General features: G+C 48.8%; 1 protein-coding gene across 1 annotated transcript in view; it reads right to left on the bottom strand.

Moving 5' to 3' along the window:
* Nucleotides 1-15,866, bottom strand: part of SOGA1 (suppressor of glucose, autophagy associated 1) — a 79,365-nt gene that overhangs the window by 36,478 nt on the left and 27,021 nt on the right. The window contains exons 3-4 of the mRNA XM_047771144.1: nt 13,859-14,017; nt 24-86 (exon numbers count right to left, since the gene is read on the bottom strand). Of these exons, the coding sequence (XP_047627100.1) occupies nt 24-86; nt 13,859-14,017 (222 nt within the window). The remainder of the gene's footprint in view (nt 1-23; nt 87-13,858; nt 14,018-15,866) is intronic.

Genomic DNA, 15,866 nt, shown 5'->3' with positions numbered 1-15,866 from the left:
CTTCAGAGGCTGATGGGAAGTACCTGCACCGAAGGCTTCTTGTCCGTCTTCCCCAGGGAACGGGTTCCTCTTTTCTTCAAGGAGTGCTAGAGGAAGATTAAAAATAAAATAAAATAAAATAAATTGAACCGAAAGCTCACGAGGGCGACGCATGTCCAAAGAGCAGCAGTCACAGTGCCTAGGGTTCCACTGAGGGCCCCTCTTCTCCCGGCCAGCCCAGTCCAGCCCAGCCAGGTCCAGCCCTGACCAGCACCAACTGAGCCAGACCGCCCAGTGGGCTGCAACTGGGGAAGAAACGAGAAGCACAGGAAAGGAATCTGAACACACCTGCTCAGGGTTTCTCCCCTCTCTCCCACCCTGAAGTTGTGATGCAGGGCAGCCTAAGCCCAAGACCCGGAAATCTGGGTTTCCGTTCTTGTTTGTCTTTCATTCATTCGCCAAAGATGTGAATGAATCATTGACCCATCATGTGCCAGGCATAATTAGGCATGGAGAACACAGCAGGGAGGAAGCTGTCCCTTCAGGCCTGGGACACTCATTGCCCCAGCTAAGACCTCAGCAACGAGTCTCTCTCTCCGTGCTGCCATTAGCTGAGAGCAGCCGCCTCACGTGCCTTCCCTGGTGTGAATGTTCTACAGCTCAACTCCCTCTGCCTGGATTCCTGATGGTGCTATTCCAAGGGGACTGACTCTTCCATAAGCCTCTGCATGCAAATCTCCATCTCTGTGAGAATCCTGAGCTCACGGAACTGGCATTCTAGCGAGAACTTTCATTCAGAATGAATATTAATAAAGTGAATATGGAAAAGCAAATCATAATTACACAGGAAGCTTAGAAATGATGAGGAACTGATCTTTTTTTACAATTTAAATAAGTTTTCATGCAGATTAAAACCAAATAAGCCTGTAATATCATCATGAATCAAAAATCCAGAAGCGACAGGAGGAGAAATCAATATATTTGATTAGATAAGCAAATGCTACATGAAAAAAAAATACCCTAAAAAAAGCAAAAATGTAAATGACTAACTGGGAAAAAATACTTGCAACTTATTACACCAACAAAGTGTTAATATCCTAAATATGTAAAAAGATTCACAAGAGTTCCCAGGTGGTACAGGGGGTTAAGGATCCAGTGTTGTTACTGCTGTGGCTCAGATTGCTGTTGTCGCTCAGTTTCAATCCCTGGCCCCCCAGAACTTCTGCATGGCTCGGCATGGCCAAAAGATACAAATAAATTTATTAAAAACTTAAAAAAGAGGAGTTCTTGTCATGGCTCAGTGGTAGTGAACCCAACTAGTATCCATGAGGACACAGGTTTGATCCCTGGCCTTGCTCAGTGGGTTACAGATCCAGCGTTGCTATGAGCTGTGGTGAAGGTTGCAGACTCAGTTTGGATTTGGTGTTGCTGTGGCTGTGGTGTAGGCCAGCAGCTGCAGCTCTTATTTGATCCCTAGCCCGGGAACTTCCATGTGCCGAGGGTGCAGTCCTAAAAAGACAAAAAATGAAAATAAAAATAAAAAAGTTTAAAAGATTCACAAAATAGACAAAAAAGTCCAACAAACCTATAGGAAAATATGTTCAACACTATTCATGAAATACAAATTAAAACTACACTGAGATAAAATTTCTCACTTATCAGATTGGCAAAAATCCAGACATCTGACAACACCTTCTCTTGATGAAACTATGGAGAAGGAGGAACACTCTTGTATCACTGGCAAGAATACAAAATGGCACAAGCCCTACAGAAGGGGATTGGAGGAACTTTTACAATAATCATTTCTTTCTTTCCTTTTTTTTTTTTTTTTTTTTTTTTTTGCTTTTTAGGGCCACACCTGTGGCATATGGAAGTTCCCAGGCTAGGGGTCGAATCAGAGCTGTAGCTTTTGGCCTACACCACAGCAACACAGGATCCAAGCCACGTCTTCCACCTACCCCACAGCTCGCAGCAACACTGGATCCCTAACCCACTGAGCTAGGCCAGGGATTGAACCCATGTCCTCATGGTCACTGGTTGGGTTCATTACCATTGAGCCACGATGGGAACTCCCACAAAAATAATTTCTGAACTTTCTCAATGTTTAAAAAAGTCACTCAGATGCATGATGCCATTGAACACTTCTTCCCATGAGAGGTGTGATTTATGTTAGTAGCATATAAAACTACCCTTATGTTGCATTTGACTTTTCCAGGTAATTTTTGAGCATGCTCCCAGGTGGTTTGAATACATGCTCTTCTCACCCCCCACTTCTTACACTTCATTCCTAAAGGCAAGAACCACTGATCTAATCCAAGTCTCTACTGAAGGTGAGAGAGGTTCCACAGTAAAACCAGAGCTGACCAGGGACCAGCTCTTGACAGTGTTCTTAATCTAGTTCCAAAGACCTGGAAGGAGAGAATGTGCCTTTTATTTTTATTTTATTTTTTTTGTTTTGGCTTCTGTCTTTTTCAGGGCCGCACCCATGGTAAATGGAGGTTCCCAGGCCAGGGGTCCAATCGGAGCTGTTGCTGCCAGCCTAGGCCAGAGCCACGGCAGCCGTGTCTGTGACCTACACCACAGCTCACCGCAACGTCAGATCCTTAACCCACTGAGTGAGGCCAGGGATTAGACCCACAATCTCGTGGTTCCTATTTCTGCTATGCCATGAAGGGAACTCCAAGAATGTGCCTTCTTTGACAAGGGCCAGAAAGGAGCCAGCACAATGGTTCTCCACCTGGTGCACATCAGAATTACCTGGAAGAGCCGAAAGAAAGAAAGAAAGAAAGAAAGAAAGAAAGAAAGAAAGAAAGAAAGAAAGAAAGAAAGAAAGAAAGAAAGAAAGAAAGAAAGAAAGAAAGAAAGAAGGGAGGGAGGGAGGGAGGGAGGGAGGGAGGGAGGGAGGGAGGAAGAAGAAAGAAAGAAAGAAAGAAAGAAAGAAAGAAAGAAAGAAAGAAAGAGAAAGAAAGAAAGAAAGAAAGAAAGAAAGAAAAGGATGCCCAAGGTTCTAACCCCAGAAATTCTCATATAATTGGTCTGGGTAGGTCCCAGACGTCAGTCTTTTAAATAGCTTCCCAGGTAATTCTCATGTGCAACTAAGGTTGGAACCACAGAGCCAGGGATAAGAACTTCAGACAAGCTCTTATAGCCGGATCAAACCCTAAAGAGACCCTTTGAAATGCAAATAAGTCAGGAAGGCAGAGGCTGATATTTCAGAGGCTGGGTGCCAAGAAAGGGGTGAGGGCTGTATTTGAGAAGGGCGGGTGGGGATCTTTCAAAAGTGAGGAGGAAAGAGTAGGGGAGGGGGCGAGGCCACAAAACAAGTCCTTCTACAAAGAGCACCTCCCACAAATGGGGCCTGAGAAGTGGCGGCTCAGAGGGAGACCCCCTCCTGGAGTGGTGAGGTGGGGGCTCTGGAGTCAGGTGTCAGGCTTGCAGATCTGGGCCCTCCTACCACAGGCTGAGTGGGAGGAGCTGTGACCTCAGCTCGGTCCCCCCCACCCCCCTCAACCCCGACTTTATGATCCCAGGTGAACTGCTTCCTCTGCCTGACACTCCACTGTATCATCGACAGAACGGAGCCATGGATTAGGTGACTGCTGCTGACTTTCTGGAGGAGGGAAGTGGGGTGACAGGAAGGGGAGCCAGGGGTCTCCAGAGGCCCTGAGAGGTCCCAGCCATCGCACATAAAGGAATGAGATAATACAAAGCCTAAAGCCATTAAAAAGGACAGAGGAAGAGGGAGATTCACTAACAAGGTAAAATCTCTGAGTCATCTGGGTAAGGGACAAAGGAAACTTCGAAACAAAACCGGCAACCCAAATGCCCACCAACTGATGAATGGCTAAAAATGTGGCAAAGCACACAAAGGAATATTAGTCAGCCATAGAAAGGAATGAAATCTTTTTTTTTTTTTTTTTTAGGGCCGCACATGCAGCATATGGAAGTTCCCAGGCTGGGGATTGAACCGGAGCTAGCTGCCAGCCTGTGCCACAGCCACAGCAATGCGGGATCCGAGCAGCACCTGCGACCTACACCACAGCTCACGGCAACGATGGCTCCTTAACCCACAGAGCAAGGCCAGGGATCAAACCTGAATCCTCATGGATCCTAGTTGGGTTCGCTAACTGCCGAGCCACAAAGGGAACTCTGAAAGGAATGAAGTCGTGACAGATGCTACAACATGCTTGAAAACATCATGCTGAAGGAAAGTAGCCTATTACAAAAGGCTACATAGCATATGATTCCATTTACACGAAATGTCCAGAATAGGCAAATCCACAAAGGCAGAAAGTAGATTAGCGGTTGCCAGGCAGGAAGAGGGAATGGGGAGTGACTTGAAGGGCTTGGGCTTTCTTCCTGGGGTGATGAAAATGTCCAAGAATTAGAGAGTGGTGAACTCTGTACAAGTGAGAATAATCTTAAAACCACCAAACTGTACTCTTGAAAAAGACAAACCTGGAGTTCCTGCTGTGGCACAACAGGCTTGGCAGCATCTTGGGAGCGCTGGGACACAGACTTGAACAGTAGGTTAAGGATGCAGTGTGGCCGCAGCTGCTGCTTAGGTGGCAACTATGGCTTGGATCTGATCCCTGGCCCGGGAACTCCATGCGCCTTAGAGTGGTCCCCGAAAAAATAAAAACAAAAAGCCAAACTTTATGGTATGTGAGTTACATAGCTCAATAAAGCTATTATTTAAAAACTGCTGTTATAAAAACGGGTGTGTGCGCGCAAGTGCATTCACGTGCGTACACGTGCATGGTGGGGTGATATTGTCTAAAGAACATACACCAGGCTGTGAACAATGAGAGGACAGGGAACTTGCACTTTTCTTCCTCCCACATTTTTACGGGAGAGGGAAGACACAGTCCTCCAGTGCTTTCTCTTTAAAATTAAAAAAAATGATACAACAGTTAAAAAAATAAATTATATATAGATACATTCTCACTGTAAATCTATTCTGTGCTGACAAAGCAGAAGGGCCCCTTTACACCTCCACCCATTCTCCTCCTGAGTGTGACCGCGGCTGAAGGTCAGCTGGAGCTCCTCCTAGACCTCTGGCTCTGTGTTTAACATACTGAAATAGATGGTGTTCTTTTAGACTCTTTCCTTCCTATGTTTACTTGACTCTGTGATCTTTGATTTTTATAATAAGTACCTTACGCAGAAGAAAACCCCCAAACACCCAGCATTTAAAAAGACAGTCTGTGTTCATGCTACATTATTCTGTATGTTACAGACACTATGCATATAACATAATCCCATCTTTGTTTTTCAAATAAATACATAAAATGAATCTGACTAGTATCCATGGAGAGACACAGGTTCCAACCCTGGCCACTCTCATCAGATTAAGGATCTGGTGTTGCCATGAGCTGTTGGGTAGGTCACAGACGTGGCTCGGAGCTGGGCTGATGTGGCTGTGGTGTAGGCCAGCGGCTATAAATCTGATTTGACTCCTAGCCTGGGAAGCTCCATATGCTGTGGGTGAGGCCCTAAAAAAGATAAATAAAAAAATAAACACATGAAGAAATAAACACTGTACAAGCATAGAGAGAGGCCTGAAAAGACAAGAAGCAAACCCAACCACGGGTTAGGCCGAGTCAGGCACAGAACTGAGGGAAGTGCTTAGGGAGGCTTGCTTCTTTTATTTTATGTATGGTTATTATTATTTCTTATAGTTTGGATAACATACTCACATAGTTTGAACTTCCGAAAATCCAGAGGAATTCAGTGAACGCCGGTGACTAGCTCCACTAACTAGCTCCACTGCCTGAGGCACCCAATGCAGCCAGAGTCTAATGGGCCCATCCTTAGAGGTATGCTAGGCATGCATTTACATGCTTTTGTAATGAAATTTTTGCTTCTCTGAGCTTATATTACTTTTTCAGTTAAAAAAAAAAAAGGCACCTACACACTTCAGTATGTGTGTGCAAATACATAAAAAAAGTATTGGGGAGTTCCCATCCTGGTTCAGCGGTAACAAACCCAGCTAGTACCCATGAGGACTCGGATTCGATCCCTGGTCTCGATCAGTGGGTGAAGGATCTGGCGTTGCTGTGAGCTGTGGTGTAGGTTGCAGAAGGGGCTTGAATCCCGCATTGCTGTGGCTGTGGTGTGGGCTGGCAGCTGTAGCTCTGATTCGACCCCTAGCTTGGGAACTTCCATATGCCACAGGGGCGGCCCTAAAAAGACCAAAAAAAAAAAAAAGGAAAAGAAAAAGAAAAATATGCTGGAAGTACAGCTTCTTGGGAAGTACCTCCACCCAAATAGTAATCTGGTATTTGCTCAGAAGAATTCCCTCAGAATATTGAATTATAGGTGAAACTTGTCCTCCGTATGGCTTATATTTCCTAGTCTTTCTCTACTAAGCATATATTACCAGTGAGGGGATGGAGAGAGTTACGGTAAAATGTTTTAAACATGTACTTTCCCCAAGAAAAGTCACGAACACCTTTCCAACAGGCAGACTGCGAGCTCTGAGTGCCCACCAGAAAGGGAGGGCGGTGTGCAGAGAAGAGGGGCCGAGGCAGCAAACCTTTTCAGGACCAGAGGGGTTCCAGGCTTTTCTGGAAGGAACAGACCCTGCCCCCACCTCGTCTAAGCCACTGGGGCTCCCACACTGCTCGGCGGCTCCAGAGGGAAAACAAGGCAGGCTCACAGAGCACAAAGACCTTCCTCCCCTCCGCGGGGCAGCAGCTGGCTGGGCGGCTTGGGGGGCTGCGGTGCCCCTCCAGGGAGCCAGGGCCTGTCAGAGCCCCATTGTGGAGCCCCCAGGGGCAGATGCTCTGGCCCTGGGCCTCCGGGGGGCGGGACGGGGCAGGGCAGGACAGTGCCCGGGCACCAACAGGAATGCCAGTCACAAGCGCCAGACCCTGAGGGCACCCTCTTTGGCCTGGCAGGCGGCAGGGGCTTCCCCACCCACTAGCAACTCACAAGGCCACCTTTGAGCAGCCCGGGTGGTGCCTCTCAGCATCCTTGGTGTAACGGCTCCCAGTAGGAGCCAGAGCTCTGTCCTCTCTTGTCCTTCTCCAGGGGAGACTGGTAGGTGGTACCCCTGCCCCTCCAGCCTGCACCCAGAGGCTTCCCGAGCACAGTTCCGAAGGGGCCCCCTGCCTTCTAACACCTTCCACGCTGCTACGAAACAAAAACCAACCTTCAAGGAATAAAATGAACCTTCTGCCAAAACAGCTGGGCACATTTTCACCCAGTTTGGAGGGGCTGTTTGGAAAGGTCTCACTGAAAACACAGACTGTGCTCTGTGAACAAAATTTACTCTAGGGGCGCCGTGGGGTGGGAGTGCTTCTCAAAGACTGAGGCATTCTTCCTCCAGAGCAGCTAGAGCAGCGAGACAGAGCATTGATGTAGCTCTGGGGTGGGGGGACCATGTGGGGGAGAAAACAAAGAATGGTTTGACACGGGCCTCAAATCAAGTCACCGGGACAGACACTGCCAACCACAGGCGTTAATCTGCAACCTAACTGCTCCTTCTATGGGCAACTGGCAGCTTGCTACAGCTTCTTGCTAGAGGCCACAGATACATTTACTTAACTAAGATACATGCTTCTCCAGATCATCTTAGAGGTTGTGAGGGTGAGAATACTGATAACTTGTATTTACCAAGGCCTTACTCTCCCTAAGCATTTTACCTGCTTGTCATTTTTCTCCCCTAAGGCTGCACCCGAACCTGTGGTATATGGAAGTTTCCAGGCTAGGGGTCAAATCGGAGCTGCAGCAGCCAGCCTACACCACAGCCACGTTAGATCTGAGCTACATCGACCTATGCCACAGCTTTCAGCAATGCAGCTCCTTAACCCACTGAGTGAGGCCAGGGATCAAATCTATATCCTCATGGATACTAGTCAGGTTCTTAACCTGCTGAGCCACAACAGGAACTCCCTTACCTGCTTGTCTTGATTAATTCTCACAAACACTTCTGGAAGTAGGAATTGATATTCCCATCTTAACAATTAAAAAAACTGGGCATTGGAGCAGTTAACTTACAATTCAATGCTATGGTTATTTGCAAAAAATTGGCAGAGTCAGGATTCACACTGAAGCCCATGTGACTCCAAGTTCGAGTTTACCCTGCAGCACACAGACCACAGCTAGGATGCCTTAGATAATGATGTCAACGGAACTGGTATCTGAACCCAGGTGAACTGATGCCATGATCAGAGCCTTTCCTACCCCATGAGAGTGGGAATTAGAACCAGAAGCCTGGGCCTGAGAAGGTGGGACTCAATGGAGTGATCAGCCTCTTCAGAGGTTCTGAAACATAGTGGGATCCCAGGAAGGCCCCTGGAAGGCAGGGGCATCACCATGAGAATCTGTGTGGCTTTGGGAGATGGAGAGTCTTGGGTTAGAATCCCATCTTTTGGAGTTCCCATTGTGGCTCAGTGGTTAATGAACCCAGCTAGTATCCATGAGAACGCGGGTTCAATTCCTGGCCTTGCTCAGTGGGTTAAGGATCCAGCATTGCCTTGAACTGGGGTGTAGGTCACAGACGCAGCCTGGATCTGGCGTTGCTGTGGCTGTGGTGCAGGCTGGCAGCTGCAGCTCTGATTCGACTCCTAGCCTGGGAACCTCCACACACCTCGGGTGCGGCCTTAAAAAAAGACCAAAAAAAAAAAAAAAAAGCCACCTTTGTCCCTCCCCTGTCCCATCTATACACAGCAAGTCCACTCCTCCTAGGTGGAGGAGAACTGTTTCAGTTTCAGTTCCCAAGAGAACTGAAAACATGTTCACAAAAAAACCTGTACACAAATATTCACAGTAGCATTATTCATAACAGCCAAAGAGTGGAAACAACTCAGATGTCCATCAATTGATGAAGGGACAAACAAAATGTGGCATATCCATACAACGGGTTATTATTCAGCTATAAAAAGGAATGAAGTACTGATACCCACTTCAGCATAGAGGAACCTTGAAAACACGATGCTAAGTGAAAGAAGCCAGTCACAAGGATCACATATTGCATGATTCCATTTGTATGAATTTTCCACAATAAGCAAATCCACAGAGACAGAAAGTAGATGAGTCGGTGCCAGAGGCTGGAGGGAGGGCGAATGGGGAGTGACTGCTAGTAGGTATAGCATTTCTTTTGGGGGCAATGGAAATGCTTTGGAATTAGATAATGGTGATGGTTGCACATTATGAATATATTTAAAAACACTGAATTGTACACTTTAAAAAAAATGGCGAATTGTATGCCATGTGGACTATATCACAATTAAGCAACTGCCAAGAAGCATGTCACCTATAAAATGGGGCAAAATCACTATGTACATTGGGAGTCTGTTGGTTACACAATGTGAAGACATACATAAAATGCTTGGCACAGCGCCTGATACAGAGCAAGCACTGAGACAGCAGCTATGTTATACTAAATCCCATCAATACCGATATTGGCTTTCTGCCTAAAATACAAAGATGGGGAATGATGCTGGGTTGCTGGGGGTGGGGTGGGGGGTGCGGGGAGGCTGGTGGTATGATTTTTGAGCTGCAGCCCAGCTGGCAACAGTGCCACTGCAGAGCACGGCTGGGGCTGGCCACCCTCCCTTCTCTTTAGCGAAGAGCCATCTCCATGGCAACCACATCAGCTCAGGCCAGGGGCTCCTGTTCCCAGCCGGGTGACAGCATTGCCACAGCAACCTGTCAGGATGGCAAAAGCAGATCCTGATGATGGGACTGGATCAGCTCTGGCAGAAGAATTGCTAAGGGATCCTTGTCTCCATAGAAACCATGTCAGGAAGGAGAGGGAGGAGAGAGAGAGCAATCAGCAAATAAACACAGAGCCATGCCTCCTTGCCCAGATCCTAAGACAGGGAGGAACACATCAGAGAGGGATAGACCAGCTTGGCTGACATCACCTTCAAAGAGGAAGTGAACCATTGTTCCTTGAGCACCTACTGTGTGCCGGGCACCACAAAAAGCTGTTTACATGCTTGACTTCATTTAAAATCTCACTAATAATAACCACTAACCCCCACACACAAAAAAACCCGTAACTACAGCAATCATAGAATAAAAAGCAGAAGTCATTCCCTACCCTACCCTCACCATTTCTTTTTTTTTATTGGCTTTTTTGCCTTTTCTAGGGCTGCACCTGCAGCATATGGAGGTTCCCAGGCTAGGGGTCGAATCGGAGCTGTAGCTGCCAGCCTACACCAGAGACTCAGCAATGCAGGATCTGGGCCGTGTCTGCAACCCACCCCACAGCTCATGGCAACACCAGATCCTTAACCCACCAAGCGAGGCCAGGGATCGAACCCGAAACCTCATGTTTCCTAGTCGGATTTGTTAACCACTGAGCCATGATGGGAACTCCATCCATACCCCTACCATTTCTTTTCTTTTCTTTTTTTTTTTTTTTTTTGCCATTTCTTGGGCCGCTCCCTCGGCATATGGGAGGTTCCCAGGCTAGGGGTCTAATCGGAGCTGTAGCTGCCAGCCTACGCCAGAGCCACAGCAACGCGGGATCCGAGCCGAATCTGCAACCTACACCACAGCTCACGGCAACGCCGGATCCTTAACCCACTGAGCAAGGGCAGGGATCGAACCCGCAATCTCATGGCGCCTAGCTGGATTCGTTAACCACTGCGCCACGACAGGAACTCCCCTCCCCTACCATTTCTAATGCCTCCGTTTAGCGGGTTTTCCTCCAGATTTTCTGCCAAGCTATACATTTGTACATATACCATATACACACATGCTTCAAAAACATTTTGTTCTGTACGGCTTTCCAAAATAATTGTGGGACTGCACAATGTGTATGGTTTTATAACTTTCTTTTCCTGCTTAACATTGTACCTTAGAGATCTTTCCATGTCAGTGCAGATGGATCTACCTTTTTTCAAAATTGTGGGACAGGACACCTACTATAAAATTTACCATTTTAAACTTTTTTCCTTTTTTATAGCAGTAAAACATACATAACATAAAATCTGCCATTTTTAGCCATTTTCAAGTGCGCAATTCAGTGGCATCATCACCATTCATCTCCAGAACTTTTTCTCCCCCCTTCTTTTTGGCTGCCTCCCAGATAGGGAGTTCCTGGGCCAGGGATCAGATCCAGACCACACTTGCAACCAATGCCACAGCTGCAACAATGTCAGATCCTTTAACCCACTGTGCTGGGCCAGGGATCGAACCTGCATCCAGGTGCCACAGAGATGCTGCTGATCCCACTGCGCCACAGCGGGAACTCCTAGAACTTTGTCATCATCCCAAACTGAAATGCTGTACCTATTAAACAATATCTCCCCACGGCCTCCTCCCTCCAGTACCTAGTAACCTCTCATCTCCTTTCTGTCTATGAATTTGACTACTCAAGTAGCTTGTCTGAGTGGAATCATATGATATGTTCAGCTTATTTCACTGAGCACAGTGGCCCTGAGGTTCACTCGTACTGTAAAATGTGTCAGAATTACATTCCTATTTTTTCCCCCATCTCTTTAGGGCTACAGCCAAGGCATATGGAGGTTCCAAGGCTAGAGAGTGAATCAGAGTTGTAGCCTCCAGCCCACGCTACAGCCACAGCAACTGGGATCCGAGCCGAGTCTGCGACCTACACCACACCTCACAGCAATGCCAGATCCTTAACCCACTGAGCGAGGCCAGGGATCAAGCTCACATCCTCCTGGATGCTAGTCGGGTTCGTTAATCACTGAGCCACGTCAGGAACTCCAGAATTACATTCCTTTTTTTTTTTTTGTCTTTTGTCTTGTTGTTGTTGTTGTTGTTGTTGCTATTTCTTGGGCCGCTCCCTCGGCATATGGGAGGTTCCCAGGCTAGGGGTCTAATCGGAGCTGTAGCTGCCAGCCTACGCCAGAGCCACAGCAACGCGGGATCCGAGCCGCGTCTGCGACCTACACCACAGCTCACGGCAACGCCGGATCCTTAACCCACTGAGCAAGGGCAGGGACCGAACCCACAACCTCATGGTTCCTAGTTGGATTCGTTAACCACTGCGCCACGACGGGAACTCCTACATTCCTTCTTAAGGTTATGCATACATTGTAAGCATATGCTACATTTTTGTTTGTTCATCGATGGACATTGGGTTGCTTATACTTTTACTTATTTATTTATTTTTTGGCTATAGGCAGGCATGTGGAAGCTTCCAGGCCAGGGGCTGAACCCATACCACAGATGCAACCTGTGCCACAGCTGTGGCAATGCCTGATCCTTAACCCACTGCACCCCACGGGAACTTCCTGGGTTGCGTATACCTTCTGGCTGCCGTGAATAATGCTGCCATGAATGTGGTGGTACAAATATTTGTTCGTGTCCCTGCTCTCCATCCTTTTGGATACATACCCAGGAGTGGAACTAGCTTACTTGGTAACTTGTTACTTGGTGTAACTTTTTCAGGAACTACCACACTACCTTATTCTTTTGTACTTCTTCATAGTGTTCTGTTGTTACCCAATCTTATTAATGATCATAAACAACCTTGTAAGTTGGGTACTGTTATTACCCTGATGTCACAGATGAAGAAAGTGAGACTTAAAAAGGGGAGGTGGCTTCAGGATCTCAGCCACATCTCTGCCAAGGAAAGGGTGGGAGAACTCAGGTGAGCTCTCCCTCTCTGAGCCTCCGTCTCCTCTCCTCCACCACGGGAACAGGCTCATCTCCAAGGCACTTTCTGAAATCACCTCTCCTTTTCACTATCAAGGGTGGAAGTGATGAGGTGTGTGAAGATGGTGCCCTGTGGTGTGGGCCAGGCCATGGGGGGTAGGAGGCTGCCCAAGGGAGGGTCCAGCCCTGGCATGGCCCTTAGCAGCAAACACCTCTCCCTATACCAAGAAGCCTTTGGCGCCTCACACCAATACACCCAGCAGGGAGGGCAGTTGGAGGATTGTTCTGGCCTCAGGGCCATGGTGTCTGTCCTAGAATGTGGGCCTGCCTGCCCTTGGGCCAGTGAGGACTACCCCCCAGAACAGTGCTGGATCCTAGGACACCTTGTGTGCAGCCAGACAGCTAAGGCTCCGCTGTGCCTCCACGGGCTGTCTGGGACACAGACCCGAGGTTTCTGACGGATTCCAGCACTCAGGCCTCACCTAGGCTGATGGTTTCCAATCAGCACAGCCCACTGGGTTCTGTCTGACCTTGAGGACATCCCTCCCTTCCTCAGGGCTGTCTTCTCATCAATAAAATGGGTACAATCACAACTGCATTGGGCCTTTATGAAAATTATGGGAAGTGCCCAGCATAGCACCCAACAGGCTGTACCCTGAACACACAGCGGAAGGGAGGAAGGGACAGCAGGTGGCGGGACCCTTATGAGCAAAGACAGAGAAGCTGGTGCCCACAGGTCACCCTCAAGAAACATCTGTTTAACTATACTCCAGTAAAATAAAAATTAAAAAAAAAAAGAAGCATCTATGTCCTGAAATCTGTGTTGAGACACCAGCCAGAGGCCCAGCCCTGGCAGTGACTTTATACCAAGTGGCAGCGCCTGGCAGTCCCCAAAGCTCATCCACAAACTCTATCCCACAGAGTCTTTCCAATGACTCAAAGTATTACTGTCCCAAACCGAGGCACAGAGGGCCAGGCCCCTTGCTGGGCATCGCTGCATGTTTTCTCAGTAATCCTCCCACAGCTATAGTCCTCTGATGGCCGACTGTGTCCTTCCTTGGCCTGTGGGCTCCTTGAGAGCAGGACCCAGGCATCTCTCATTCACCACAGTGTCCTTAGGGCCCAGCACAGTGTACACAGTAGGTGCTCAGGGAACGTGTGATAGAGCAGTGAATGAACAAACAGCTCTGCCAGGGAGGCATAACCGTGCAGAGCCAGATGGCAGGATGGGCCTGGCACCTGCCTGCCCGCCCACCCCAAGGCTGACCCTACTGAGGGTGGGAAGGACTCTCACCTCTCTCGGCCGCTCCAGCTCCGTCTGCAGCACCTGCTTGGCCAGCTCGGTCTCGATGAGCCGCTGCCGAAGCTCCTCATTCTCCTCCTCCAGCCGTGCCCGTTTCTTCTCCACAGCCTCGAGCTCCTTATGCAGCCGCACGGAGATGTCCTTAGAGACCTGAGCAAAGGCGGGTGATGAGCAGGGTGTGAGCAACCCCAAGCAGACAGGTACTCTCACCATCCCCACTTAGAGAGGAAGAAACCAAAGCACAGAGAGGTCAAGTAACTCACCAAGGGTTACACAGCCAGGAATCGTAAAACCCAAACCCAAACCCAAGCACCCCATGATCCCTATGTCCACACCGTAGTTCAGCCCCCGGAAAGCTCTAAAGGCCCTGACTATTCTTAGCAATGCCTTTTCACTTATCTGGGCCTTTTTTGTTGTTGTTGTTGTTGTTGTTGTTGTTGCTATTTCTTGGGCCGCTCCCGCGGCATATGGAGGTTCCCAGGCTAGGGGTCGAATCGGAGCTGTAGCCACCGGCCTACGCCAGAGCCATAGCAACGCGGGATCCGAGCCGCGTCTGCAACCTACACCACAGCTCACAGCAACGCCGGATCGTTAACCCACTGAGCAAGGGCAGGGACCGAACCCGCAACCTCGTGGTTCCTAGTCGGATTCATTAACCACTGCGCCACAACGGGAACTCCCTATCTGGGCCTTTTAATGCTTCCAAAAGCCTCTCTCAGATGCTCTCTTGCCCAGTTCTCACAAGAGCCTATGGCAGGCCCGGAAGCTCATTTTATTTACTTATTTTTTTGTCTTTTCTAGGACCGCACCTGCGGCATATGGAGGTTCCCAGACTAGGGGTCGAATCCGAGCTGTTGCCACTGGCTTACACTGCAGCCACAGCAACGCCAGATCTGAGCTGCATCTGTGACCTACACCGAAGCTCACGGGCAACGTTGGATCCTTAACCCACTGAGCAAGGCCAGGGATCGAACCTGCAACCTCATGGTTCCTAGTCGGATTTGTTAACCACTGAGCCATGACATGAACTCCCAGAAGCTCATTTTAAAGAGAAGGGAGGGAGTTCCCTGGTGGCTCAGTGGCTTAAAGACCTGGTATTGTCACTGCTGTGGTGCAGGTTGGATCCCTGGCCTGGGAACTTCTGGATGCCTTCGGCCTGGCGGAAGCAAAAAAAAAAAAAAAGAGAGAGAGAGTGGAGAAGTTCCTGTTGTGCCACAGTAGGTTAAGGATCCAATTGTAGTGGCTCGGGTGGCTGCAGAGGTATGGGTTTGATACCCCACCCAGCACAGCGGATGGGTTATGGATCTGGCATTGCCGCAGCTGTGGTATAGGCCACAGGTACAGCTCAGCTTATTCCATCCCTGGCCCAGGGAACTTCCATATGGTGCTAGTGCGGCCAAAAAAAAAGTGGGGGTGGAATCCAGAGCAGGATGTACAGCCCCAGAGCCATCTGAACCCTATTTCTGCAAGTGACCAGTATATGATCCTGAGCAAATCATTTCCCTCCCCTGTGCCTCGGTCTCTTTAACTACAAAATGGGTGCAATAATAATAGCACCAACTTCACGGGCCAACAGGAGGACCAGGAGGACTGATTCAGCTATTGCACAAAAGGTCAGGCCCAGTGCCTGCACAGTGAGTGCCGGGTGAGTGGTGGCTGCTGCTGAGAGAAGCTGAGCCCAGAGAGGGGCATGACTTGCTGGGGGTCACACTGTAGCAAAGACCCTGAGGCCTGTTTCCAATTGTCTGGGATATAGAACATGCCCTAGGGACAAAGTCTGGGCAGATGTCCAAGTCATCCCAAGGCCAGGAGCTAAGAGAACTGGTGCCAGGATGCTGCTGTAATAGCATCCCATTTCCTCGAGGACCGCTCTGTCCTGCTCCTGACGGCTAGTGGGAAAGGCTAGGAAAGGGGGCGGGGGGGGGTCTTCTTCTCTGGGGATGAGGAAGGCCTATTTAAGCTGGTAAATCACAGCTAGCCTCCACCCCTGAGTGGACCA

This window comes from Phacochoerus africanus, chromosome 3, assembly GCF_016906955.1.
Source record: "Phacochoerus africanus isolate WHEZ1 chromosome 3, ROS_Pafr_v1, whole genome shotgun sequence".
Lineage (NCBI taxonomy): Eukaryota > Metazoa > Chordata > Mammalia > Artiodactyla > Suidae > Phacochoerus > Phacochoerus africanus.
The sequence above is the reverse complement of the archived record's forward strand: the minus strand, read 5'-3'. Positions and strand labels throughout refer to the sequence as shown.